General features: G+C 49.4%; 1 protein-coding gene across 1 annotated transcript; it reads right to left on the bottom strand.

Annotated features, from left to right (window-relative positions):
• Positions 1–229: 229 nt before the first annotated feature.
• CHRNB2 (cholinergic receptor nicotinic beta 2 subunit) lies at positions 230–24439 on the bottom strand. Its single transcript, XM_083416674.1, has 6 exons — positions 24016–24439; positions 9717–9862; positions 9117–9161; positions 7605–7714; positions 4628–5642; positions 230–1657 (listed from the first exon to the last, which is right to left on the bottom strand). Exons 1-6 carry the CDS (start codon positions 24056–24058, stop codon positions 1487–1489), a joined length of 1530 nt encoding a protein of 509 aa, XP_083272800.1. The 5' UTR covers positions 24059–24439; the 3' UTR covers positions 230–1486.
• Positions 24440–26265: the final 1826 nt, after the last annotated feature.

Here is a 26265-nt window from a genome sequence, read left to right as displayed (position 1 = left end):
CTTGGGTTACAGACGCTTCAGGTTACAGACGCTTCAGGTTACAGACTCCGCTAACCCAGAAATAGTACCTCGGGTTAAGAACTTTGCTTCAGGATGAGAACAGAAATCGTGCTCCAGCGGCAGCGGGAGGCCCCATTAGCTAAAGTGGTGCTTCAGGATGGGAACAGAAATTGCACGGTAGCAGCAACCCTAACCTTGAAATGCGCTTAAAAAACAACCACTCACACACAGCTGAACCGAAAGAAGGAATCTCTCCCATCTATGTGACCTATTTTATTGGTATTGCAGTGTCAGCGTTTGGCTTTTCGGGAGCAGAGGAGGACAGGGCCAGGAAGACACACCCAATGGCTCTGTGGGGGGGACACTGGTCTCTCTACCAAGGCTGCTGGTGATGGCCCAGAATGGAAGACCCCACCTGAACCAGACCCTGGGTGGCGGGAGCACCAGTCTACACCCCATCTCCTCTGGCCACACATACACATATTGTTAGGAGAGGTGGTCCTGGCGTCAGTCTGTCCTGAGAGATCCCGAGAGTCCCTTCTTCACGCAGGGTTGCCACCTGACCTTGTGGATGCATTGGTCAAATCTCACGGGTGGTCCTAGGAGACCCCCTGCGAAATGTCCTTTTTTTCTGCCAAGCTCTCCCCACCCCACACCTCTGTTGCGCCCCAGGGTGGCCTTCCAATCTGCAGCTGCTCCTCAGAGATGGAGGGTGTAGATGTGGATATTTAATTCTATATAGACACATAGATGATGATGATTTTTCCCTGAGTTGGGAGCTGGTTCCCCGTAATTGGCACAAGCCAGGGGGTATGGGGTGGAGGGGGGCAGGGAGAAAGCTGTAGTCCTGTATCCAAAATGCCCTCGAGGCTGCAAGACCCTCACCCTCACCGCCCCCTGTGCCCCATAACGCATCCTGAGAGCCGTCCAGGAACTTGACGTCTTAGCTCAGCCACTTGGAAGGAACTGACTCCACCTGGCTGCTTGGAACTGACACCTCTGATCAATGGGAATGGAGGAAGCTGCCTAAAATACGCCGATCAGACAGCCAGGCCTGACCCTGCTGCAACCTTTTCCGCCACCCATTTATTTTTTTAAGTGGGGAAGCCGGGGATTGAACCTAGGACCTTCCGCATGCAAAGCAGCTGCTCTACTGTTGAGCCACCATATCATCCTGGCAGCCCGGAAGAAACCAACCTATTCCAGTATTGTCATTTTGGCTCTGGTCTGCTTCTCTGCAAGCAAGGCTCTGTTTTCAGTACTGAAGCTTGAGCCGGGGCAATGGCAGACGGCAGGGGAAAGGGCCCACAATCCCACATTGAGCGCACCTCAGGCCGGCGTCCGTAAAAGTAGAGATCGGGTAGGGTGTCTCTCTGTCCCGCTCCATCTCCCTCCCTCCTCCCTCCCTCTCTCTTTAATCTTCCTTGGCCCGTCTCTCTCCGCTCGCTCCGAACAGGTTGGCCAAGCAGAAGGGCGAGCCCAGGTGCTACTTGGAGCCGGAACCACCATGGTTGATCTGCAAGAGGGAGTTGGTGGCATAGTTCTGGAAGAGAGGCTGCAGGAACATGCCGATGGTGCCAAAGACGCAGACGAAGACGAAGATCCACAGGAAGAGGCGGTCGATCACCATGGCAACGTACTTCCAGTCCTCGCTCACCTGGGGAAAGGGCAGGGATACGGAAGTTAGCACCTGTCAGCTGGAACCCGTTTTGGCTTGGCAAGCACCTGTTGTGTGTGGGCCCGCTTGCGGAGCCTGCTTCCGACCAAACAGGTGCCAGATCTAGGTAAGGTAAGGTAAGGTAAGGTAAAAGGCAAAGGGAACCCTGACCATTAGGTCCAGTCGTGGCCGACTCTGGGGTTGTGGCGCTCATCTCGCTTTACTGGCCGAGGGAGCTGGCGTACAGCTTCCGGGTCATGTGGCCAGCATGACTAAGCCGCTTCTGGCGAACCAGAGCAGCGCACGGAAACGCCATTTACCTTCCCGCCAGAGCGGTACCTATTTATCTACTTGCACTTTGACGTGCTTTCGAACTGCTAGGTTGGCAGGAGTAGGGGCCAAGCAACGGGAGCTCACCCCGTCATGGGGATTTGAACCGCCAACCTTCTGATCGGCAAGTCCTAGGCTCTGTGGTTTAACCCACAGCACCACCCGCGTCCCTCCAGTAGTTTCTAGCAACTGGTATTCAGAAGCATTCCTGCCTTCGACTGAGGGTGACGAAGGGAGAGTCTCTCCAGTCTCCTCCCCCCCCCCCATCAGTGCTCAGCTGGCTTGGCCCCAAACCTGCAGCCTCAGAGCGCAGCCTGGGGCAGTGACATCACTCTGCTGCCGTTCCAGGTTCCCCTTCCTCTCGGTTCCTATGGCAACTGCTTCATACCTGACACTTCCCTGGTCCAGTGGGCATAGAGCATCTCCTTCTGCAAATAGTTTCTGGCAAGGCTACCAGATCAGATGAATGATTTGCTTTGGTGAGGAAGGCGGGGCTAGCTTTGACCCATTGCTCTCTGGCCGCAGATGGACAAATGCCTGAAACACCCCCAGCACCCCTTGTAATGTTTTATTATGTTTTTATGTATGTTGGAGGCTGCCCAGAGTGGCTGGGGCAACCCAGTCAGATGGGCAGCGTACAAATTATTATTATTATTATTATTATTATTATTATTATTATTATTATTACAGTGGTACCTCGGGTTAAGTACTTAATTCGTTCTGGAGGTCCATTCTTAACCTGAAACTGTTCTTAACCTGAAGCACCACTTTAGCTAATGGGGCCTCCTGCTGCTGCCATGCCGCCGGAGCACGATTTCTGTTCTCATCCTAAAGCAAAGTTCTTAACCCGAGGTACTATTTCTGGGTTAGCGGAGTCTGTAACCTGAAACGTATGTAACCTGAAGCATATGTAACCTGAGGTACCACTGTATTATTATTATTATTATTATTATTATTATTATTACACCAGCAAAGCAGCAGACCTCCAAGAATTAAAAGTCTGTTTCCCCCGACTTCTCTCTCTCTGTCTCTCCCTCCCTTACATCCATATCTCACTGCACATGAATTTTTCATGTGCCTTCAGCACCGGGATCCAGCCGAGCAGAAGGGAAATATTGATTCTGGAGCTCGCCGGTGTCTCAGTTGGAGAACACAGCTGTCCTGCGCTCGGAGGTGGGGAACAGGTCAGTAAAGGACAGGGTATTCTGACTCATGGCTTGGCGAAGGAGAGGCGGCAGGGAGATGGGGAAGAAGCAAGGAAGAGTTGTGTCTCCCCCAGGAAACCTCTAACGGATGGGAAATTGCCACAGCCTTTTTCTAAAAAAAAAAACCAAACAAACAGTGCATCATGTTTCAGGAGGTGATGATTTGAGATATGGTGGGGAAAGCTTTGTAAGAATTGCCCTGACTGATCAGAACCAAGCATCGAGTTATACAGCGGTTCCTCGGGTTACAGACGCTTCAGGTTACAGACTCCGCTAACCCAGAAATAGTACCTCGGGTTAAGAACTTTGCTTCAGGATGAGAACAGAAATTGTGCGGTGGCAGCGGGAGGCCCCATTAGCTAAAGTGGTAACTCAGGTTAAGAACAGTTTAAGGTTAAGAACGGACCTCCGGAACGAATTAAGTTCTTAACCCGAGGTACCACTGTAATGTGTTCAGGCAGAAGTGTCCAAATCGAACCCTTAAAGGCAACCACTGAGTTTGTTCCCCAGCTACTGGAATTCAGAGGTAGACTGTGCCTGAATAAGGAAGTTCTACATAGCTACATGGGTAAGGTTACCAGACGTCCCTGTTTCCTGGGGACAGTCCCCGGATTTACAAATCAGTCCCCTGACAAAATCCATCCATTCAATAGGAAGTTGAAAAATGTCCCCAGATTCATTGAAAAAAATCTGGTAACCTTAGCCTAAGACCACACATTGAAAGCAATTGCAATACAGTGGTACCTCAGGTTAAGAACTTTATTTGTTCTGGAGGTCCGTTCTTAACCTGAAACTGTTCTTAACCTGAGGTACCACTTGAGCTAATGGGGCCTCCTGCTGTGGCGGCGTGATTTCTGTTCTCATCCTGAAGCAAAGTTCTTGACCTGAGGTACTATTTCTGGGTTAGCGGAGTCTGTAACCTGAAGCGTCTGTAACCCGAGGAACCACTGTATAACTTGACGCTTCGTCGAATTATTAAGAATGTGATATAAGAGTAAAATGATTGTGTTTGTAATTTGAATTATTTTGAATGATTGTGGTTGTAAGTTTTCCCCCTAGTTTTTACTCCTTTTTCTGTCACAAAAACTTTAAATATAAAAACACACACAATAAAACATCAAACATTAAAAACTTCCCTAAACAGGACTGCCTTCAGATGTCTTCTAAAAGTCAGGCAGTTGTTTATTTCCTTGACATCTGATGGGCGGGTGCTACTACCAAGAAGGCCCTCTGCCTGGTTCCCTGTAACCTCACTTCTCACAGGGAGGGAACCACCAGAAGGCCCTTGGCGCTGGACCTCAGTGTCCAGGCTGAACAATGGGGGTGGAGATGCTCCTTCAGAAAAATGTTGGCGGGTATGTTATTTACAAGACTGACTTAAGGCCACAAAAGCCCACCACCCTGCCCTCAAGCCCCTTCCCTTCCAGACACTCACACTCTGGTCATCGTCTTCACTCTTCATATGATCCGCGATGAAGCGTACTCCGTCCACAGCCTCCTCCAGGCCGCAGCAACAGGGGCCTGGCGGTGGCACCGTTTGACCCGGCCTGTCCCGGTAACCGTTGACTCCCGGCTCCGACGTTTCCGTAAAGGGCCTTCCCCCGCCATCACCGCCGCTCCCCGTCCCGAACTTCTTGACCGTGGACGGGTTGACGTAGCAAGTGCAGGACCTGGCTCCTTCGCGGAGGAAGAAGCTCCCGGTCGTCCGCTCCTGGTTCTGCCGCTTCTGGCGCAACCTCTGGCGGGCGCAGTTCTGCCGGGGCTGCTTCATGAAGAGGAGGGTGGGCAGCTTGTCCAAGAAGACCACCTTGACCCAGGGCGGCATGGTGTGGGTGGTGGGCGAGCGGTGGTGGACGTTCAACACACAGACGCTGGTGACAATGGAGAAGGTCACCAAGACCATGGTGAACATCAGGTACTTGCCCACCAGCGGCACGTCCAGCGAGGTGGGCGGCACGATCTTGGAGATCAGAAGCAGGAAGACGGTGAGGGCCAAGAGGACCGAGATGCAGAGGGTCATCTTCTCACCGCAGTCGGAAGGCAGGTAGAAGACCAGGATGGCTAAAGAGGTGATGAGGATACAAGGGATGATGAGGTTGATGGTGTAGAAGAGCGGTTTGCGGCGGATGATGAAGTCGTAGGTGATGTCTACGTAGGTGGAGTCGTTGGGGTTCTCGTTGCGCCGTCCCGGCAGGGCAATGATGTCCCACTCCCCGCTGGGGGTGAAGTCGTCCAAGCTGGCCACCTCGCTCTTCAGCACCAGGTCGATCTCCGTCCGGTCGTAAGTCCACGAGCGGAACTTCATGGTGCAGTTCTGCTGGTCAAAGGGGAAATGCTTCACCTCGATTTTGCAGGCACTCTTGTAGATGGCCGGAGGGAGCCAGAAGATGCTGCCGTCGTAGGAGACCACGGCGTTGGAGTAGAAGGACACCTCATACATCCCGTCGGCGCTGGGGAAGGGGAGGGAAAAGGGAAAGCAATCATAGAATCGTAGAATCGTAGAGTTGGAAGAGACCACAAGGGCCATCGAGTCCAACCCCCTGCCAAGCAGGAAACACCATCAGAGCACTCCTGACATATGGTTGTCAAGCCTCTGCTTAAAGACCTCCAAAGAAGGAGACTCCACCACACTCCTTGGCAGCAAATTCCACTGTCAAACAGCTCTTACTGTCAGGAAGTTCTTCCTAATGTTTAGGTGGAATCTTCCTTCTTGTAGTTTGGATCCATTGCTCCGTGTCCGCTTCTATGGAGCAGCAGAAAACAACCTTTCTCCCTCCTCTATGTGACATCCTTTTATATATTTGAGCATGGCTATCATATCACCCCTTAACCTCCTCTTCTGCAGGCTAAATATGCCCAGCTCCCTTAGCCGTTCCTCATAAGGCATCGTTTCCAGGCCTTTGACCATTTTGGTTGCCCTCCTCTGGACACGTTCCAGCAATGCTCATTGTTGGTCTAGAACAGGGGTCAGCAACCTTTTTCAGCCGTGGGCCAATCCACCGTCCCTCAAACCATGGGCTGGAAATGAACAAAGCCCTATGCCCCACAAATAACCCAGAGATGCATTTTAAATAAAAGGACACATTCTACTCATGTAAAAACACGCTGATCCCCGGACCGTCCGTGAGCTGGGTTGAGAAGGCAATTGGGCCGAATCCGGCCCCCGGGCCTTAGGTTGCCTACCCCTGCTCTAGAGGGTGCATGTCAGAGGCTGGTCGGAGGAGGAATGGTGGGAGCCGCTGACCCCTTCTCCTGAAGCTTCCCAAGGGCAGGAGGACAGTATTGAGTTAGAACAGTGGTTTGCAGAAGGGCATAGTCCAGAAGTGAAAAGCTGGGAAATACTGGATAAGGAACAGCTAGAAGAGGAAACACCAGCAGAGGGTCAGCTGGCAGATTCAGTGTCCTTGGACAGCATTCCAGACCCCCTTCGCCTAGGACTAGAAGGGCTCCAAGAGTGATAGAACAGAGAGCGCAGCAGCAACAAACTCAGGTTACCTGACGTAGGAGTGGCGCAGATTAATGGAGACAGAGGAGGGGAAAACCTTTACTGGGAGCATCGCCATTTCTAGAGAGATATGCATTCCTTTGTCTCTCGCTGTGTTTATTAAAGAAACTAACTGGTAAGAGTGCTCCTTTCATTTGATCTGCTTATTCACTGCAAGCAGGGGAGGGATCCGATTCTCCGAAGCCTGACGGTGCAGTTGCACAGATCAGAGCTCACGCACCATGTGCACATCCCTACCCATGCCATCCACACGTTCCTCATAATGCAGGCCATGTTTGATTCTGTTTATGAATTGTGGCCCATAACATAGTTTGAAGCGCTTTCACAGTAGAAACCTCCACAGCTGAAACAATTAAAAGAAAAAAAATGGTCTATAAAAGTGCTTCCGTATATAAAAACAATTAAAAACTATTTCATGTTGGACTGGGCAACCCTCGTGATCCTTTCTAACTCTACAGTTCCACGTGGAAACCAGGGCTTTTGTTTCAGCCGGAACTCAGTTCCAGCACCTCTCAGGTGGGCGCCATTGCCATTGCCTTTCTAACCTGCCTTTACACCACCTCAATCCCTATCTAGAAGCAGGCAAGGTTTAAAACAAGTGTAGGAGACCTATGACCCTCCAAATGTTGCTGAACAACACCTCCCATCATCGCTGCCCATTAGCCATGCTTGCTGGGGCTCATGGGAGTTGTAGTCCAGCAACGTTTGGAAGGCCAAAGGTCCCCTACGCCTGGCTTTGAAAGCTCTTCTGACACCTCGGCATTGTGACAAGGAGGAAGATGGGGCCAGGGTGGCCCCGCCAGATGGTTCTGCAGTCCTAATACAGCCCATGAACTGCAGGTTCACTATTGTCGTCCGAGATCCGCAAGCATTAGACCCAGGGCAAAGAATGCCGAGGTGTACCTACTTGTTGTAGAGCACAACATCCGGAAGCCAGATGTGTTTGGATGGCAGCCGCACCTTCTTCATGTCATCAAACTCCTCTGGGTTCCACGTAAGGCGATAATCCTCCCATTCCTGCAATGCGGAGAGAGAGAGAGAGAAAGAGAGATGGGGGGGGGGGTGCTTGACACAATCGGGATGGCTAAATCCCCAAGCCTGACCTGAAGTCTCCAGTTTTGCCTCACTCCTTCCAGGTGGCAGGGGGAGGTCCTGAATCTCGAGGCGGGTGAGAGTGGCTTATTTTGGGTTTTGTTAGTATTAAAAAGATGCATGTGGCTTGCAAGGTTCTATTAGGATATAGTTCTGTTCCACCTTAAAAGAAACAGGCATGACTGTTGTGTGTCACATGCCTGTTTACTTCCAGCACAGGCTTGCTGGGAACGTCCGTTTGTATATTGCTATTGCTTTGCTCTTTTGTCGGACACGAAGGGAAGCAGACATGTTTTTCCTTTGTTCCTGAACTATGCTGAATAAACGTCTGTAAATAATGCTTGCACATGTCTCTGTCCGCCACTTCCGTCGTGAGAAGTCCGAGTCACAGCACCAAAGACATGGGTAAGCATTATTTACAGGCGTTTATTCAGCATAAACGCGGGTGGCGTTTATTCAGGGATGCGGGTGGCGCTGTGGGTTAAACCACAGAGCCTAGGACTTGCTGATCAGAAGGTCACCAGTCCGGCAGCCGCATTCTGGATTAGTTGTAGTTTCCGAGTCACCTTCAAAGGCAGCCCCACGTAGAGTGCATTGCAGAAGTCCAAGCGGCAGATAACCAGATCATGTACCCAGTGCTTTTTTCTGGGGGTACGCAGGGGTACGCATACCCCTAAACATTTTGTGAATCTAAGTTTGGTCTCATTGAGGGGCAGTATTTCAATATGAGTAGGAAGATGAGAGTACCCCTAAACATTTTTTAAGAAAGAAAAAGCACAGCATGTACCACTCTGGCGAGACAGCCTGCAGGCAGGTAGGGTCTCAACCAGTGTACCAGATGGAGCTGGTAAGAATTCTCGACACCTTTAACAAGCTACTATTCCCAGGATTCCTTGGGGCTGTGCCCCTGAGTTATGGGGGACCTCTAACAGTGACTCCCCCAAATACCGCAGTGACTGGGCAGTGATATGAGAAATCAGAGTGGTCCTTGAGATATCTTGAACCCTGGTTGTTATGGGGCTTGTTAATTAATGCAAGACCTTTGAATCAGGCCTGGTAGTGTATGGGCAGCCAGTGTAAGCTTTTGAGCACTGATGATTGATGGATGGTGCCCTGGTGGTTGTCTCCATCAACAGTCTCCCTGCAGCATTTTGCAACAGCTGGAGCCTCTGGTCTAGACAGTGTCCCGCATAGTGCTCATTTCCCTCTTCCTGCTTCCAACTGCAGCAGAAGGTAAGTGATTAAGCAAACCACTATTGTTGAAAAGGGGCACATTGGTTCTATTTATGAGTAAATAAATAGAGAGGGGTGGTGGCAGACAACTTACCTGGGTCAGCCACACGTTGGTAGTCATGATCTGCTCCCGCTCGTGCTGTCAACAGAAGCAAAAGAAAAGGCATCAGAATAATAATAATAATAATAATAATAATAATAATATATTTATAATATATTTATTATATATTTATATATATTTATACCCTGCCCATCTGGCTGGGCTTCCCCAGCCACTCTGGGTGGCTTCCAACAAAATACAGTGGTATCTCGGGATTCGAACCGCCGACCTTCTGATCGGCAAGCCCTAGGCTCTGTGGTTTAACCCACAGCGCCACCCGCGTCCAATGATACCAAGGAGGATGACCTAAAAAACGGCCAGATTTTCTCCAAAATGATTCCTACACAGGAATATAACTCAGCAAGGCGAAGCAGAGATTGGGTGGCCATCTGTCAGGGATTCCTTCGCTGTGATGCCCACCTTGCAGAGGGTTGGACTAGATGACTGTTGGGGTTCCCTTCGAACTCTGCAGTTCTATGATTCTAAAAGGGCAGCTCCAGGAAGGATGCTTTCTCCAGACTTACAGAAGACCTCTGCTTTGAACAGCATTTTGACCCGTTTGGCAGTTCCCAGTTCCCCATCTTTGGTACGTACCACGCTGATGAGCTGAGCCAATGATACCATCAGCTGCACAGTGACCAACTCTGATCCATTGGTGGCCGGGCGGATCAGCTTGTTGTACCGTGACGGATCCAGGAGATGTTCTACCAACCGCTCTTCCGTGTCTGTGCCCAGGGTCCCTGCGTGGAGGTGGAGAAGGAAGCAGGCAGAGTAAAGCAAACACCGTTCAGAACGAGCACAGAGCATATGCACAACAAGGCAGACATCCATACTGTTAGGTACTGAGTTGAATAGGGTCCAAAATGCAGCAGTCTGATTGGTCCTAGAACAATAGGGTTCAGAATGCAGCAGTCTGATTGGTCCTAGAACAATAGGATCCAGAATGCAGCAGTCTGATTGGTCCACAGGAGCCACCCAATCCAGCTCCAGGTGTAAGTGAATCCGCAACCCGATTGGCCTACAGGAGAATTCCAGAATTAGCCAATCACGTGGGGCCAATTGTGTAAATAATGTATATAAAGCAGACATTCTGGGGGAACTTCCATTCCTCCTCACCACTATGAGCTGAATAAAGAGCATAAAATCCACTCTCGACTCCGGGTATATTTCACCTACTTATCTCTTTTCACCAGTGAGCCATACAGCTTCCAAAATCAGGATGTTCAGTGATTGGTATTCAGACACTGACTGCCTATTAATACGCAGGTTTTGTTGAGCTACCGTGACTCTATTAAATATCAGTGAGACTCCCTCTCGTTCACTGTCTCCTCTTTTTTTTTTTTTAAAAAAAATTGTTTTTAAGATTAAAACTTTACATTCACATATCGAACGTACAACATGGAAATAAGATTCCAAGGAATCTCCTGGACTTCCCTCCTCCCCTTTGTGGGTCCTGTTGTTAATCATTTCCTCCTGCATCTTTTATGACAATCCACATCATTTACATCTCCATTGTGTCCAAAATTCACCCTTAAACTACAAGTGATATTCCAATCCTAGTAACAATTTTAACTGTTTACAATGGTTTTTTAAGATAGGTTAGATAGATAGTTTAGGGACGTGGGTGGCGCTGTGGGTAAAAGCCTCAGTGCCTAGGGCTTGCCGATCGAAAGGTCGGCGGTTCGAATCCCCGCGGCGGGGTGCGCTCCCGTTGTTCGATCCCAGCGCCTGCCAACCTAGCAGTTCGAAAGCACCCCTGGGTGCAAGTAGATAAATAGGGACCGCTTACTAGCGGGAAGGTAAACGGCGTTTCTGTGTGCGGCTCTGGCTCGCCAGAGTAGCTTCGTCACGCTGGCCACGTGACCCGGAAGTGTCTTCGGACAGCGCTGGCCCGTACGGGCAGGGGTACCTTTACCTTTACCTTTTAGATAGATAGTTTATTAATTACGGTTGGAGACCAGCTTATAAAACACACTTGGGGGTACAATCCAAGAAGGAAAACAAACATTTAAAACAATGTAAAAGATAGGGTATACATTTCCCCCATTCCTTATTAAAATTTTGGTCTTCCTGTTTTCTTATTCCTCCGGTCATTTTAGCCATTTCCACACAATCCGTCAACTTGATGGATCTACTGTCCTCCTCTGGTAGGGACTTCCTCTTCTAGTTCCATCTCTTCTTCTAGTTCAGTGTTTCCAAAACTTTGGCCTCCAGCTGTTGTTGGACTACAACTCCCATCGTCCCTAGCTAGCAGGACCAGTGGCTAGGGATGATGGGAGTTGTAGTCCAAAACCAGCTGCAGACTCAAGTCTAGGAAACACTAGCTTCCTTTTCTTCAAGACACCTTTCGGTCACATCTTGTGACAGAAACGGCCCTAAGCCAATGAACATTTGTACAAAAAAAGTACTATTTTGAGGAGGGATTCAGGGGCCCGTCCTGAATCTCTTATATATATATATATATATATATAATATTTTATTGGATTTTACAACCATTACAACACAACAGGAAAAAAATAAAAAAGAAAATACAACAACATACAAACACCAAACAACAGAAAATATAGAAAATAAAAATAAAAATATTAAAAACAATTTTATCTCCTTATATTCTTTGCATTAACTTATTTCTCCGACTTCCCCAGACCTCCCTTCTCTGTATTCCAAATCATATATTCTGTCAGCAAATTCCTTCCCTCTGTCATATTTTGATTTTATCATAATCTTAATATTTTAATATAATTGCATTTCCTTATATCTTAAATATAATAGATCTTTTTCTTTACACTTTTTTGCTAATAACCTTTTACATTCAATCTGGTGTCATCAAGCATTCATTGTCTTATAGTGTTTCTGTAAATATTCTTTAAATTTCCTCCACCGTCCTGAATCTCTCTCTCTCTCTCTCCTCTCCACAAGGAGCTCCCCTGACCAGAAGCAACAGCCTCTCAAGCAGGCTCGTTTCCAAGCCAGCTTCCTGATGGATAGCTAATCCCCAGGCATTCATGAGCCCATTTTGGCAGGCTGTTAAAATGTCACCAGCTCTTAGCTTGCTCAGAATTACAGCCTGCCCTTATCCAGCAGCCCTTGAGCAGAGCCAAGGCTGCAGCTGAGTAGGCATGGAGGCTGTGTGTGTCTTGCTCTTCCAGTCTCCGAATCCACGCATGGCACCAGAGCCAATAAGGACACGGGTGGCTCTGTGGGTTAAAGCACAGAGCCTAGGACTTGCCGATCGGAAGGTCGGCGGTTCGGATCCCTGCGACGGGGTGAGCTCCCGTTGCTCAGTCCCTGCTCCTGCCAACCTAGCAGTTCAAAAGCATGTCAAAGTGCAAGTAGATAAATAGGTACCGCTCCGGCGGGAAGGTAAACGGCATTTCCGTGCGCTGCTCTGGTTTGCCAGAAGCGGCTCAGTCATGCTGGTCACATGACCCGGAAGCTGTACGCCGGCTCCCTCGGCCAATAAAGCGAGATGAGCGCCGCAACCCCAGAATCGGCCACAACTGGACCTAATGGTCAGGGGTCCCTTTACCTTACCAGAGCCAATGATCAGTGGAGCCGGCTGGCTCAAATTTTGTCCCCTTCACCCTCCTCCTAAGACTAGGGAGGAGGAAGGTGACAGACAGTGTCACCCCATGAACTGGGAGTAAGCCAGGTGGGGAGTTGACTGAAGGCAGGTAGAAGTTGTTCAGGTAAAGCCTGAATCGACCACCCTTCATCGTGGCTGCAGCATTATCTGAGTCACGTCCCACCTATGATTATCAACTCTTTTTGTTTCTTTCTTCCTGGCTCCTTTTGCCTTTACCTGCTGGATAACAGGCTGAAAGCCAACAGGTCAAGCTGGACGTGGTGTGGTGGTACATAGCAAGGGCCACCAGCCAAATTTTCTTCCCAGCTGTCACAAAAGAGGCCTATTTCAAAAATCTCACTCCTAACTCTCCTCTGCACCTCCTTCTTCAGTGTGTGTGCCTTTTAACTCCGAAAGCCCTTTTAGCCTCACACACAAAGACCACTTAAAAACAACCACACGCCGTAAGGATGAGCGCAGCTAAAAGGAAGCCATTAGAAATACATTAAAACGGCAGTATAAATAGAATTTGAAAGGCCAGCTGCATCAGGCCCCCTCTCCTTCAACTGCCACCAGGTAGCAGTCATTCCAGCAGGCTACGTCAGTGGGATAGACGAGAAAGGCCATCAGCTTGAAAGGCCAGCTCTGAGCTGCTTCCATTCCAGCTCCTCATGATAAGAGTTCCTGTTTCACTTTAAGAAATGGTGCCTGAGTTTACTTCTTTCCTCTCCCCTGCTTGTTGCCTTTTCCTTTTGTGCCATCGCTTTTAGGCCTGTGGGCAGGGAATGCCTTGTTTTAATTTGTAGTCCACAAACTGCTCTGCGAGCCCTTTGGCTTAAAAAAGGGAGTCCAACCGCTCTAAGGGAGTCCAACTGGGACGCGGGTGGCACTGTGGGTTAAACCACAGAGCCTAGGGCTTGCCGATCAGAAGGTCGGCAGTTCGAATCCTCGCGACGGGGTGAGCTCCCGTTGCTCAGTCCCTGCTCCTGCCAACCTAGCAGTTCCTGATTGGCAGGGGGTTGAACTCGATGGCCCTTGTGGTCTCTTCCAACTCTATGATTCTATGATTCTATGAAAGCACCTCAAAGTGCAAGTAGATAAATAGGTACCACTCCGGTGGGAAGGTAAACAGCATTTCTGTGCGCTGCTCTGGTTCTTCAGAAGCGGCTTAGTCATGCTGGCCACATGCCCCGGAAGCTGTACATCAGCTCCCTCGGCCAATAAAGCGAGATGAGCGCCACAACCCCAGAGTCGGCCACGACTGGAACTAACGGTCAGGGGTCCCTTTACCTTTAACTACTCTAAATAAATAACACTGAGCGGGGGTTGTGGGGGGACCCTGCTGGTTCTTAACTACTGTTAAAATATTTGCCAAACGGGACAGTCTCTGCCTGGTGTCTAAAAGAAAAGCTATTAAAGGTATGCTCTTTGGCTGAGTAGGGATTTGAACTCAAGTCTGCATCCCAATCACTGAATCCCAACAATCTAACTGCTACATCACACTGGTTCTTTGTTTGTGTCCATTTTCATGCACTGGAACATAGGAAACTGCTTTGTACCATGTCAGGCCATCTGACTTAGATTGTCTGCACTGACTGGCAGTGGCTGTACAGGATTTCAGACAGGGGATCTCGAAATCCTGTCTGTGTTTGAACCTGGGACTTCTGCATGCGTAGCAGCTGCTCTGTCACTGAGCTATGATCCTTCCCTTAAATATAATAGCAAGATTTTATTATTCCTCATGGTGCTGATTTAAATAGCAAGTTGCCTCCTACCAAATCAGACCATTGGTCTGTCTATATCAGGGTTTCCCAAACTTGGGTCTCTAGCTGTTTTTGGACTACAACTCCTATCATCCCTAGCTAGCAGGACCAGTGCTCAGGGATGATGGGAACTGTAGTCCAAAAAAAAACAGGGTTTGGAAAACTCTGATCTACATTTACTGGCAACAGCTCTCCAAGGATTCAGATAGAGGAGGGGGGCTCTCTCCCAGTCCTAGGTGGGAATGCTTGGTGCCTTCTGCATGCAAAGCATATGCTCTACCATTCCCCTGGGCCAAGGATCCCCTGCGGGATTGCTGAGACATGCTTTCATTTCCTTTTCCCCCGCCCTGGCATCTGTTAGCTTGAGGAGAAGTTCAGATTAAAACAACAACAGAACCATTTTTTAAAATACATAAAACAAGTGTGTTGAAAGGGGCAACAAGGGAAGGGGAAAGTTTAAGAACCAGACATTCAACAGGCACAATATTGCCCGCTCCCTTTAGCATCTTCTTCTTCTTCTTCTTCTTCTTCTTCTTCTTCTTCTTCTTCTTCTTCTTCTTCTTCTTCTTCTTCTTGGCTCAGTATACTTGAAGGAGCGTCTCCACCCCCATCCTTCTGCCCGGACCTGAGGTCCAACGCTGAGGGCCTTCTGGCGGTTCCCTCGCTGTGAGAAGCAAAGCTACAAGGAACCAGGCAGAGGGCCTTCTCGGTGGTAGCTCTACCCAGTGGCGTAGCGTGGGGGCTGCAGGGGGGGCCGGGCGCAACATCTGGGGATTAGGGTTAGGGGGCGCAAATCCACAGGTTGGGGGGCGCAAATCCACGGGTTAGGGGGTGCAAATCCACAGGTTAGGGGGCGCAAATCCACGGGTTAGGGGGCACAAATTACTTGCCTTGCCCCGGGTGCTGACAACCCACGCTACGCCACTGGCTCTACCCTCAGCCTTAGCTTTCTGTCCCAGCGCACTGCGATCCAGACCCGCCCACCTCCCTCCCATTCCTGCCGAGGCTGTGAATTGCAAACGCTTCTGCTCGCTCCCTTGACAGCTTAATTGCAATTTTGGGAAGTAGCTGACAGGCGTTGGAAAACAAGAAGCCTGACTTGAGTAAAGAGGTCGTTGGGAGGATCGATCGAGGGAGGGAGAGAGCGAGGGAATAATGTACTACTGTACAGAAAATATATTTTACGGCGGGGGGCGGGAGAGAGCGAGCGAGAGCGAGTGCATGTTTAGTTGGCCGCAGATCTCTGTGCCAACTTTGTCCTTGCGCCAGCGCGGCTCAGGCAGGTAGCATCACTTGGGGACAGGATGAGGATGAGGGTGGAAATATTCTTGGAGGAAGGGTGCCCTTGAGCCCAGAGTATCGTATCGTGTTTCCCTTTCTGATGGTGAGAGCCATTTGACAGAGGAAACAGACTACATCGTTGGAAGTTTTTAAACAGAGGTTGGCTGGCCATCTGTCAGAGATTATTTAGCTGTGAATCTTTCCTTGCAAGGGGGTTGGACTAGATGACTCATGGAGTCCCAGCTCTCTGATTTTACTTTGATAAACTCGATTTAATTGTCCTTTAACACCAACTCTCTTGGGATGGGGAACCTGCAGCCCTCGAAATGTATTATTATTTTTATTATTACTGATTGATCAGTTGGTTAGAGCATGGTGCTGATAATATTGTGATGCCTGGGACTCAGGCTCGGAATCGGAACCAGAGGAGACTCAGTCTGCACCGGATCCTTTGCCTCAGGCATCATCCAAGTCTGGGGCCTGATCCTGAAGAGTCCCAGTCTGCCCAGGTTCCCCTGCAACAAGCACCAGCTGGGCTGAGTCAGGGGCCTGAGCCTGCCCTGGCTCCAGATGCGGGGATTACCTCGTTGCCTTCAGCTGGGCCATCACTTACAGCTGCTCCACTACCAGTTGGGTCAGGGGAGGCTGAGGCGGCCTCTGGGTCTAGTAACCCAACGATGTCTCCCGAGCTGCAGAGACTGAGGTCTGAGAGAAGGAGAGACCTGAGTACTCGCAGGAGGAGTGCTCACCTTCGGGCGAGACAGGGAGGTGAGTCGCCAGGGGATCAGGACCAGCCACTACCCTGACAAAGATAAAAGGCTGTTGGACCCCATCCCAGGTTGTGGGAGCAACATTTCTGTATGCTAGATCCTGTACCTGTCCTTGCCTGGTTTCCTGCCTTGTGTCCTGCCTTGGCCCTGTCAGAGTGACTCCCAGCGGAACCTTTGGATTCTGGTCCAGTCCTAGACCGCGTTTGATGGGTTACCCCTGGGCCCAGCGCAAATACCAAGTTTGTAGGTTTGATCCCCAAATCGGACAGCTGCATATTCCGGCATTGCAGGGGTTTGGACTACTGTATTTTTTTGCTCTATAAGACTCACTTTTTCCCTCCTAAAAAGTAAGGGGAAATGTGTGTGCGTCTTATGGGGCGAATGCAGGCTGTGCAGCTATCCCAGAAGCCAGAACAGCGAGAGGGATTGCTGCTTTCACTGCGCAGCGATCCCTCTTGCTGTTCTGGCTTCTGAGATTCAGAATATTTTTTTTTCTTGTTTTCCTCCTCCAAAAACTGGGTGCGTCTTATGGTCTGGTGCGTCTTATAGAGCGAAAAATACGGTAATTATGATTCTCAGGGTCCCTTCCAAGTCTACAATTCAATGATGCTGATTTAAACTTATTGCCTGCTTTTCACCATCAGGTTCCAGGACAGCTCCCAACAGTTTAAAATTAAATATTAAAAACTCTTAAGCCAGGATCAAACCATACTCTATTATTCCAGCTTTTGAACTCACCATCATTTACAACTATGTTTATCATCCCTGACCATTAGGCAAACTGGCTGGGGCTGATGGGTCCAAAGATATCAGGTGGGCCAGAGGTACCCCATCACAGCTGTACAGTGGTACCTTGGTTCTCAAACGCCTTGGTTCTCAAACGCCGAAAACCTGGAAGTAAATGTTCCGGTTTTCGAACGTTTTCCAGAAGCCGAACATCCAATGCGGTTTTCGGCTATTGTTTCTGGGGCACCTGCACCAATCAGAAGCTGCGTCTTGGTTTTTGAACATTTCGGAAGTCTGGCACTTTGGTTTTTGCTATTTATTTTGCGTTTTTGTGGCTTTTTCAGTTAATTTGTTTTTGTGGCTGTGTGGAACCCAGTTCAGCTACTGATTGACTGATCTGTGTGACTGCGGAAATGGATAAAAGCCCCCCATCCAAACAATGACTATCATCAGTGCAGGTAAGAAAAAATAATGATTTTAATTTTTACCATCTACAATACTGTCTTATTTATTTTATAGTACAGTACATTGATTATTGCTTCCATTTGATGGATCCATGGTCTCGTTAGATAGTAAAATTCATGTTAAATTGCTGTTTTAGGGGTTGTTTTTAAAAGTCTGGAACGGATTAATCCATTTTGCATTACTTTCTATGGGAAAGCGCACCTTGGTTTTGGAACGCTTTGGTTTTGGAAAGGACTTCCGGAACGGATTAAGTTTGAGAACCAAGGTACCACTGTAACACAAAGACCAAACAATTGTGACACCCTGCCAAGCTGATTGTAGCCTATCAGTTGTATCTTATAATCGCTCTCTCTCCCCCCCCCCCCATTTTTGTTACTTGTGTCAGATGGCAGCAAGTGGGCATGACCAGTCACTCTGGCAAACCACGCTAGCTTTGCCTTGGCAAGGTGGAATATGCCTCTGCTTCTTCTATTCTTGGCAGACTGCTCGACAGTTTTGGCTGGATTCAAGCATCACACCCAAAACAAGGCTTGTTTTTGTTTTTTACACCTGAACCTTTTGGGCACTTTCCAATGCAATGCTAAACGCTTCTGGCGTGAGCTGGCGTGAGCTAGAGGCTCCTGTCTCCCTGCCTCTTGCGGTGCCTCTGGGGTGGAGAAGGTTCCACCTCTGCTTTTAAACAAGCCAGAGTTCCTTGTTATGCCAGAACTTAGGGAAACATAGAATCATAGAATCATAGAGTTGGAAGAGACCACAAGGGCCATCGAGCACTCCTGATGGAAACACCATCAGAGCACTCCTGACATCTGGTTGTCAAGCCTCTGCTTAAAGACCTCCAAAGAAGGAGACTCCACCACACTCCTTGGCAGCAAATTCCACTGTCAAACAGCTCTTACTGTCAGGAAGTTCTTCCTAATGTTTAGGTGGAATCTTCTTTCTTGTAGTTTGGATCCATTGCTCCGTGTCCGCTTCTCTGGAGCAGCAGAAAACAACCTTTCTCCCTCCTCTATGTGACATCCTTTTATATATTTGAACATGGCTATCATATCACCCCTTAACCTCCTCTTCTCCAGGCTAAACATGCCCAGCTCCCTTAGCCGTTCCTCATAAGGCATCGTTTCCAGGCCTTTGACCATTTTGGTTGCCCTCCTCTGGACACGTTCCAGTTTGTCAGCGTCCTTCTTGAACTGTGGTGCCCAGAACTGGACACAGTATTAAACTAAACACTGGTTAGTTTAAACCAACTGGGTGGTCTGCTCTCATCATCCCTAGCATGGCCAATAGTCAGGGATAACGAGAACTGGAGTCCAATAACATCTGGAGGGTTGAATGTTGCCGAACCCTGCCTTAAATGGAGAGAGAATGAAATGTTTGTCAACTCAAGGATTGCAATTCCCTACGGGCTGCCTTTGGGGCGGAGAGGACCATGGCTAGAGCCGAAGAGAAAATTGGGCAGAACCATGGAGGTGACTCTTTACTGAGCTATGGCCTTTCCCTAAAACATAGGGACAGAGGAAGCTGCCTTATACCAACTCAGACCATTGGATTCACCTTAGCTCAGTACTGTTTACACTGACTGGCAGCAGCTCTCCCGGATTTCAGGCAGGGGGCCTTCTTCCACCCTACCTGAAGATGCCAGGGATTGGATCTGGGACCTTCTGCAACAAGTAGATGCTGTGCCACTGAGTGATGGCACTCATAGAACACTGGCAGCAGAGGCAACAAGAATAGAGAAATGAGATCGCTGTGTTTTGTTCCTGGAAGATGCGAGCTGTGGGGAAAACCATTGGGTGAGTGGTCCATGATTCATACGCTGCTTCCTTTCATAACACATCACACCCAATGCATAATGAATGGTGCAAGCTTGCCCATGAAGTCATGCCTTGTTGCTGCATAGGGACTGGGGTTTGGTGGGTGGGGGAAAGAACGGAGGCAGAAAGAGATCCGAAGAATTATATGGAAAGGGAAGATAATGTAAATATTGAAAGTTTATGGGATTTCAGCAGTGGGGCTTGGAAGGTCATGCAAGGACAGCCCAGACCCCTCAAGGCTCACAGAAGACCTGCCAGTCACTCAGCACCCTTCTCTACTCCGTCTTCCTTGCATTGCTCTACATTTGAATACAATATTTTTCTCTCTTTAACATAGGAAATGAGGAAACTGTAGGCCTCCAGGTGTTGCTGTACTACAGCTTCCATCATCCCAGACTACCTGAGCCTGATGGGAATTGGAGTCCAGAGGGCCCCAACTTCCCCATCTCTGCAAAAGAGAGAAAGAAGAGTTGTAAAGACCTCTTGTCTTCAGGGGCGAGTCTCCTCTAAAACAGAGCTTGGGAACTATGGGCCCAGGGGCCATACGCATCCCTCAGGGCTTCCCTGGGACCCTCCTCAACCTGCACACCCACCCACCCATGCCACACCCCTCACTCAGCCTGCTTGGATTGGAGTTTTCCCCCTGGCTATAATGTGCTATGGTTTTCCCAGTAGTGATGTATGGAAGTGAAAGCTGGACCATAAAGAAGGCTGATCGCCACAGAATTGATGCTTTTGAATTATGGTGCTGGAGGAGACTCTTGAGAGTCCCATGGACTGCAAGAAGATCAAACCTATCCATTCTGAAGGAAATCAGCCCTGAGTGCTCACTGGAAGGACAGACCCTGAAGCTGAGGCTCCAATACTTTGGCCACCTCATGAGAAGAGAAGACTCCCTGGAAAAGACCCTGATGTTGGGAAAGATGGAGGGCACAAGGAGAAGGGGACGACAGAGGACGAGATGGTTGGATAGTGTTCTCAAAGCTACCAGCATGAGTTTGACCAAACTGCGGGAGGCAGTGGAAGACAGGAGTGCCTGGCGTGCTCTGGTCCATGGGGTCACGAAGAGTCGGACACGACTAAACGACTAAACAACAACAACAAATAATGTGTCCTTGACCTCTGATAATGCTTCTTCCATGCTGAACGGAGGACAGAGAAGTGTGTCTATGAAGACTCACCTACTGGTCATTGGTAAAATCAGCCACCTTTTAAAAAGTAGTTACATAGAAACAAATAACCTTTATCTATTCAGGAATGTGAAAACTGTGGTCTTCTAGACGCCATTGGACTCTGGTTTCTGACATCCCGGACCACTGGCCAGGCAGGATGGCACTGATGGGGAGCTCAGCAACATCTGGAAGGACAAAGGCTACCCAACACTGGACTGATTGGGTAAACATTGCAATGATGACGCTTGCTGTTGCTTCTTACATAGAATCATAGAATCATAGAGTTGGAAGAGACCACAGGGGCCATCGAGTCCAACCCCCTGCCAAGCAGGAAACACCATCAGAGCACTCCTGACATATGGTTGTCAAGCCTCTGCTTAAAGACCTCCAAAGAAGGAGACTCCACCACACTCCTTGGCAGCAAGTTCCACTGTCGAACAGCTCTTACTGTCAGGAAGTTCTTCCTAATGTTTAGGTGGAATCTTCTTTCTTGTAGTTTGTATAGCATATTTCACATGGGCAAAGTCTGTTGCATACCTAAAGCAATCCTTATGACAGTCTTGCAGGGCAGACTAGGGAAAATGTTATTTCCCCTAATTGACAGGTGGGAGGGGCGGTGCTGAAGCAGAGAGGTGGGAATGGTACCTGTGGATGAGCTGGCAATGGACTCAGCTGCTTAGCCACCAGGGACCCTGGAGTCCTTTGGAGTCTGGATGCTGGAGGCTAGCAGTAACTCACAAGTAACCGTGGTTCATCCGTCTTCCTCACTGCTGCTGCTCTGTGCAGCTCTCCTGCGTGACGGGGCTGGAATTCCCTCTGAGAGTTAAGTATACATACAGCACACACACATACACCCAACTACATGATTAACTGTGATTCCTCTTGACATGCATGAGAGAGGAATGGATGTTAAGTTGCCCTTCTACAATGCACACACGGAATGGATTTGCCTGCCAGAACAGGCATTGCAAATTCGAAATTACCTACACAATGTTTATAAAGTTCTGCTTGCGTGAGCATCATCTGATCCTCCTCAGGAATGTGACAGAAGTTTATAAGATCAGGAGTGATGTGATGTTGAAGAGAATGTAGTGTGAAATGTTTCTCTCCCTCTCTCCTTTTCTCTCTCTACTTCCACCACTCCTCCCTCAAAGCACTCTCCCTTGAAATGGGCTAGGTAGGCATTTTCTGTTAGAGAAATGGCTGGATTTCCTTTTAGAGCAGGTAGGGGGAACCTGCGGCCCTCCAGGTGTTTCTGGTCTTCAACTCCCATCATTCCTGATCTTTGGCCATGCTGCCTGGGGCTGATGGGAGTTGGAGTCTGACAACATCTGGATGGCCGCATGTGCATTTAATATGTGATCCCTGACGGGTTGGGACATGTGTCTAGGAAATAGGTTGGTAGCTTCTGGTTCGCCAGATGTTGCTGGACTCCAGCTCATCATCTTTCCTGACCATTGGCCATGCTAGCTAGTTGGAGTCCAAGAATTTATGGAGAACCAGACATTCCCCATTCCTGATTTAATAAATAGCCTGTAGAATTCTGCCCTGTGACTTTGTTTAAGACAGTTTGATGGACACACAGGGTTCTTCTCTGTTGAATGCAGTGTCAAAGTTGCTCTAAGCCACAATAGGAGATGGATTGTGCTCACGGAGAACAGGGCTTTGGGAATGTCATTAGTTGGAAAATGTTGTGTGCGAGGCATCTATAAGGGGAGGGAATCTGCAGGTCAACACAGAACAGCAAGAACCTAAATACAAGGCATCTAATTTATCTACTGGAAGCTGCAGAATACCCAGATGTTAAACCTGCTGCCTTGAGGGAGTCTACCCTCTCGGGATGATCCCTCATTTTAAATATTGTGGGGTGGTTTTTTTGTTTTTAATGAAGATCTCACTCCCCCTGCAATTCAACCCAAAACACTTGCAATTAAAAAAACACACAAGTAAACATTATGTATTAAAATAAACCCATCACAGTAACAGCCAAATTATTCTAGGCCTGTAAGGCCCAGCTTGTTCAACTGCACCATTCAAATACGTAGTAAAGGGCCCCTTCTGCAACAGGAGTGGGGAGCCTGTGCCCATCAAGGCATGGTTGGACAATGATTCCCATCACCCCGACTATCAGCCAGGCTGGCCAGGGATGATGAGGGCTGGAGTCCAGTGATGTCAGGAGGACTGCAAGCTCCCATCCCCTATTCAACACTGTCTGCAACTGCCGTCCAACTGTCCTCTCATAGAAGTCTTGCAAGAACCCAACACCCAGTGGAGGCTAGTCAACTGGGGCACTGCCCCACCAAGCTTAGTGTGCCCCCCCCCCCCCGCCTGCCTTTTTACTCATAACCAGGCCAGGGTTGGCCCTGCCTGTCGTCGTCCTTAGTCTCAGTGATGCCCCTTGCAGAACTCAGCAGGGAAGAGGAGGATGGGGACAAAACTACAATCAGTTAGTTATGCCCGTCATTGGCTCTGGCTCCGCCTACAGTCAGGCTCCCTGCCTTCTGCCCCACCAGCCCCAACGAGCACCAGCCACCAAAGCCAATAACCTCCAGGTCACCATCTAGTGCTCCTATCAACCTCTCCTCCATCCTCATATCACTCAGAAGATCCTCCGGCGTTTGCGGGTTCTCCCTTTCTCCCTCTCCCTCGCTCCTTGTTTCCTTCTCTCTCTCATCGTCATTGTGCCTGGGGTTATGAACTTTCCAGCTCCTGCAGCTGCCCCTTGCTGGAAGACAGATGGAGCTGGCTGGACTGTCAGACAGAGCCAGTCCCATGGAGTTTCCCTGGGGTTATCCTCCAGCTGTAAGCAGTCGTGCCTAAGGGGAACCTTAGAATCTCAGCCCCCCTCCTGCTGCCCCACTCCCCAGCCTCTTTCGCCTTGCCTAGTGCGGTTCCTCGGGTGGAGGATGGGCAGATAAATGACCTTCCCAGATTCCCCCCTCCCGTTTTCCCCCCTTTCCTTTTTTCTTTTTGAGGAGAGGGAAACTTCAGCATGAGTTGGCCCGTTGAGATGGAAGTCGCCTTGCCCACCCTAAGTACGGGTTAGGCAGGAGCTGGTTGGGGCGATCTGGCTTCCCCGCTAAGCCATCGGCGGCCTGTCAAATCTCTGCCCAGCTGAGTAACTGACGTATTTTTCAAGAGCATCATTTGGAGACACAATAAAAATAGAAGCTCGTACTCGCGACCGGCAGCGGCTCCCCTCCCCAGGAAGCCGAGAGGAGGAAAGGGCGCACTGTCTGATTCTAAACAAAGCCTCTGCTTTCATTTAGAGTAGGATGCTAGTGGTGGGGGAAAGGGGATCCCTAAACGCTATAGGGAAAGGAGGGGGGGTTACACTTACTTCTCAGGATCCCAAGAAGGCAGAGGCAGATCAGAAGAGCCATTGAAGCGGGTGGGCGAGGAATCTTCTCCCTCAAAATAAAGACATTGCCTCTGTCCTTACGCGTTCCACACACCCCCCCCACCAATATGGGGGGGTTACAATCCAAGTGGTGCAGGCGGTTCCGGCAGCTCCTAGGACTGAATGAGGTGTCTGTGTGTGTGTGTGGAGGTGGGGAGACTGCAGAGAATGGAGGCTTCTCTGAGTTGTTTGGGGGGGCACCGCAATCTCTAACCCAGCCCAAGTTCCTTCTAAGTCGCCCCCCACCTTTCGGCCGCTGTCCGTGGTGCTGAAGTCCAAGCCGGCGCTTCCTCTTTCGGGGCAACGGCGCGCTCTCCGTGGTGCTGGAGCGCTTTGCCGCTGTCCCTGGTGCTGAAAGGGACCGTCAGCCCCGCCGGAGAGCCATGCGCAAAAACCCGGGAGCCCCCATCCACTCACTCACCCAACCTACCCACGCCTCGACCTCGCCTGGCTCGCCAAGGCGATGCGCAGGAGAACCTGTGAAGGGGCCGAGGCGAGATGATGCTCGGGAGGGCGAGGGGGGGGGGGGTGGAGAGAGAGAGAGGCAAGTGCCAGGATGCTCCAGGCTCTCTCTACATTTGGCGTCCTCTCTCTCTCTCTCCAGCGCCTTGGCTCCGGCTGCTCCCCTTGACGCAGAGGCCACCCCTGAGGAGCTGGCGAGCGCTGGCTCTTACGTCCCCGGAACACACGGGCCGATCCAGGTCCGCGGGGACCCATCCGCCGTCTGCCGCTAGAGGCGGAGGACGGGGGGGGGGGGGCTGTAGCTGCCCTTTTCCCAGCGCAGGGGAGCGGAAGCGAGTGTGCCTCAGAAGCTCGGAGATGAAGATGGACAGGACCACGCCGGCATCCTTAGGACTGGCCTATACCGAGCCCTCCTGATGGAGCGCATTGCTTGGTGTATATTCAGGATACGGAGGAGAGTAGAAATCTGAAGGATGGGAGAAAGGGCTAAGATACAGCTAAGATATTTGCTTGCATTTAGATGGCTCTCTCTTTGTGTGTGGTTTCCTTTGTCGCGCAGACATAAAGGTACGGATATGGGGAGTGGGAGAGACAAAGTCTTAATGCTCTGTAGACACCCTCTGCCCCGCTTTCTGCAAGGCTGGATGAGTATGGGAGGGAGGGGAGGGACTCCTTCCAGGGGGGAGAGAGAAAGATAAAGAAAAATGCGTACACGAGGGAAAGAGAAGTAGCAAGCTGACTGATACAGAGTCAGACCACTGGTCCATCCGGTTCAGTGTTGTCTACATCAGGGGCTCCCAAACTGATTTGTGCACCATCAAAGGTTGCTAACATTTCTTCAGGTGATCCGAGGCATTGCTGCATTAAATATGCATATTGAGTTTCAAATTGCCTTTTTACTGCTTCTTTCTTTCTTTCTTTCTTTCTTTCTTTCTTTCTTTCTTTCTTTCTTTCTTTTCTTCTTAAAATTATCTTATTAAATGTATAACAAACAAGACAGACAGGGTATTCCGATGATTCAACAAAAGACGAAAGGAACTGAGCACACTCAGGTATAAGGTAAGGAGATAAAAGGTATAAAGAAAAATGCCTGAAGAAACTTGTACAGAAGAGGCAAAACGGCAGCATCACAAGATAAGACATAAACAGCAGATCAAAAACTCATATAATCAAAAAGAGCGCTGGATGAAATCGTATTTGGGTGGCATTTGCCATCCGTGTGACTGTGTCATTAAGTAAGCTACAAAAACCCACTACTGTAGACAGTTCAAAGAGTGTGCTGACCCTCTGAGAACCTGGAGTGGGTGGGTCAGTTATCTGATGTGGCTATAAATAAGGCTTTTTAAAAAAAAACCAAAAAAAAAAAACCAGCTTGCTTTTTAAATTTATTGTATTGTATTCTATTGCCTTACCATTTTAATTCCGAGATACAATTAGAAATCAACTAGCACAGCCCATTTCAATTGCTTCAATGGGCAGAAATTTCACAACGTGATACACCAAGGCAGTTGAGCAATATTCAAGTAGTCCAATAGTCTACAATGACCAGCAGCCGCTCTCCAAGGGCTCCCCCAGGGGATGTTTCCAGCCCTACCTGGAGATGCCGGGGATTGAACCTGGAACCTTCTGCATGCCAAACAGGTGCTCTAGCACTAAACTAAGGCCCTTCATTGATGGGACACTCAGTTATACTGTGCCAGACCACTGGTCTCTCTAGGTGAGTAGTGT

Source organism: Podarcis tiliguerta (genome assembly GCF_965153285.1).
Source record: "Podarcis tiliguerta genome assembly, chromosome: 16".
NCBI lineage: Eukaryota > Metazoa > Chordata > Lepidosauria > Squamata > Lacertidae > Podarcis > Podarcis tiliguerta.
This window is presented reverse-complemented; position numbering and strand designations above follow the sequence as displayed.

Excerpts from the sequence above, each read along its gene's own strand:
- CHRNB2 (XM_083416674.1), bottom strand. The coding sequence starts at position 24,058 with ATGGCTCTTCTGATCTGCCTCTGCCTTCTTGGGATCCTGAGAA. Across the intron at positions 5,643-7,604 it reads GATGTTGTGCTCTACAACAA|CGCCGACGGGATGTATGAGG; the intron begins GTAGGTACACCT and ends CCCCTTCCCCAG. Across the intron at positions 1,658-4,627 it reads GTGAAGACGATGACCAGAGT|GTGAGCGAGGACTGGAAGTA; the intron begins GTGAGTGTCTGG and ends CCCTTTCCCCAG.